We start from the raw sequence: 1,321 nt of genomic DNA, 5'->3' as shown, positions 1-1,321 counted from the left end.
GGTCTGCTGGGCGGATGTGGTGTTGGAGAGGCGCTGCCGCTCCAGCACTGGGAGGGGGTTGTCAGACCCTCCAGAGAGTCCTCAGCACCAGCAACTCAGGACGGCAGCCCCCGCGGTGGGGACGGTGGCGGGAACCACGTCCCCCACACTGTGACCCTCCTGGAGGGCCAGGAGAGCCTGTTCTCAGCGAGTGCGAAAGGAGAAGCTGCACAGGGCCTCCCAGCCCGCTGGCCCCCGTGCCCTGAGAGACACGCGACTCCCAAGGACTGATCATGCCCACGGCAGGATCCCCAGTGCCCTCAGGAGAGCGGGAAGGGGTTAGAGGCCTGGGTACCCCACCTCGAAGCTTGTCGGCTGCCCCCTCCTCCTCCTCCTCACAGAACAGGGGTCCTTGTGTGTTGTTCCAGCCCAGGATGGCAGCCCAGGTGACTCTGGAGGACGCGCTGTCCAACGTGGACCTCCTGGAGGAGCTGCCCCTGCCCGACCAGCAGCCCTGCATCGAGCCCCCGCCATCCTCGCTGCTCTACCAGGTGGGTGCCCAGCAGCTGCGGGGCGTACAGCCTGTGCTCCGACCCCACGTGACGGTTTTTCTCTTCCTTTCTTTCAGCCAAATTTCAACACTAACTTTGAAGACAGAAATGCATTTGTTACTGGCATCGCAAGATACATCGAGCAAGCCACCGTCCACTCTAGCATGGTAATGTTGCTGTGCATCTTCGTTTCTCTCTGCAGGGAAGGGCGCGTTTGAAGGGCAGATGGATACTCTTTGGTATTATCCCAATAGACTATGCAGTAAGGAAAAAGAGTAGAAAATGAGTGAAATGCCTTATATTTTTAGGATCGTCTTTGTTTTTCTTAGTGTAAAACAACACACGCTCTTTCTGAAAATTCAGTGTCTCTGGCCCAGAGAAAACCTCTGTCAGCGTTTCGAGGGCACCCCTGCCCTGTTAATGCTCTTTCCCTCTCCAATCTGCACCCACTTACACCGGGAATGCGCCCATATGAGATTCAGATTTATAAATGAACTGCATTGTTGTTATAGTTCTGCTTTTTTGTTTTTTGGAGACAGAGTCTCGCTCTGTCACCCAGGCTGGAGTGCAGTGGCACGATCTCAGCTCACTGCAAGCTCCGCCTCCTGGGTTCACGCCGTTCTCCTGCCTCAGCCTCCCAAGTAGCTGGGACTACAGGCACCCGCCACCTCACCCGGCTGGTTTTTTGTAGTTTTTAGTAGAGACGGGGTTTCACTGTGTTAGCCAGGATGGTCTCGATCTCCTGACCTCGTGATCTGCCCGTCTTGGCCTCCCAAAGTGCTGGGATTACA

General features: G+C 56.3%; 1 protein-coding gene across 2 annotated transcripts in view; it reads left to right on the top strand.

Moving 5' to 3' along the window:
- The first annotated feature begins 381 nt into the window (after positions 1-381).
- The window catches only part of CYFIP1 (cytoplasmic FMR1 interacting protein 1), a 92,740-nt gene continuing 91,800 nt past the window's right edge, over positions 382-1,321 (top strand). The window contains exons 1-2 of one of the 2 annotated variants that reach the window (XM_011981493.1): positions 382-530; positions 608-697. In XM_011981493.1, the coding sequence (XP_011836883.1) occupies positions 414-530; positions 608-697 (207 nt within the window). In that variant the 5' untranslated portion in view covers positions 382-413. The remainder of the gene's footprint in view (positions 531-607; positions 698-1,321) is intronic. The other variant, XM_011981494.1, reaches the window with a different exon arrangement.

The sequence above is a fragment of the Mandrillus leucophaeus genome, unplaced genomic scaffold (assembly GCF_000951045.1).
Source record: "Mandrillus leucophaeus isolate KB7577 unplaced genomic scaffold, Mleu.le_1.0 Scaffold227, whole genome shotgun sequence".
NCBI lineage: Eukaryota > Metazoa > Chordata > Mammalia > Primates > Cercopithecidae > Mandrillus > Mandrillus leucophaeus.
The sequence above is the reverse complement of the archived record's forward strand: the minus strand, read 5'-3'. Positions and strand labels throughout refer to the sequence as shown.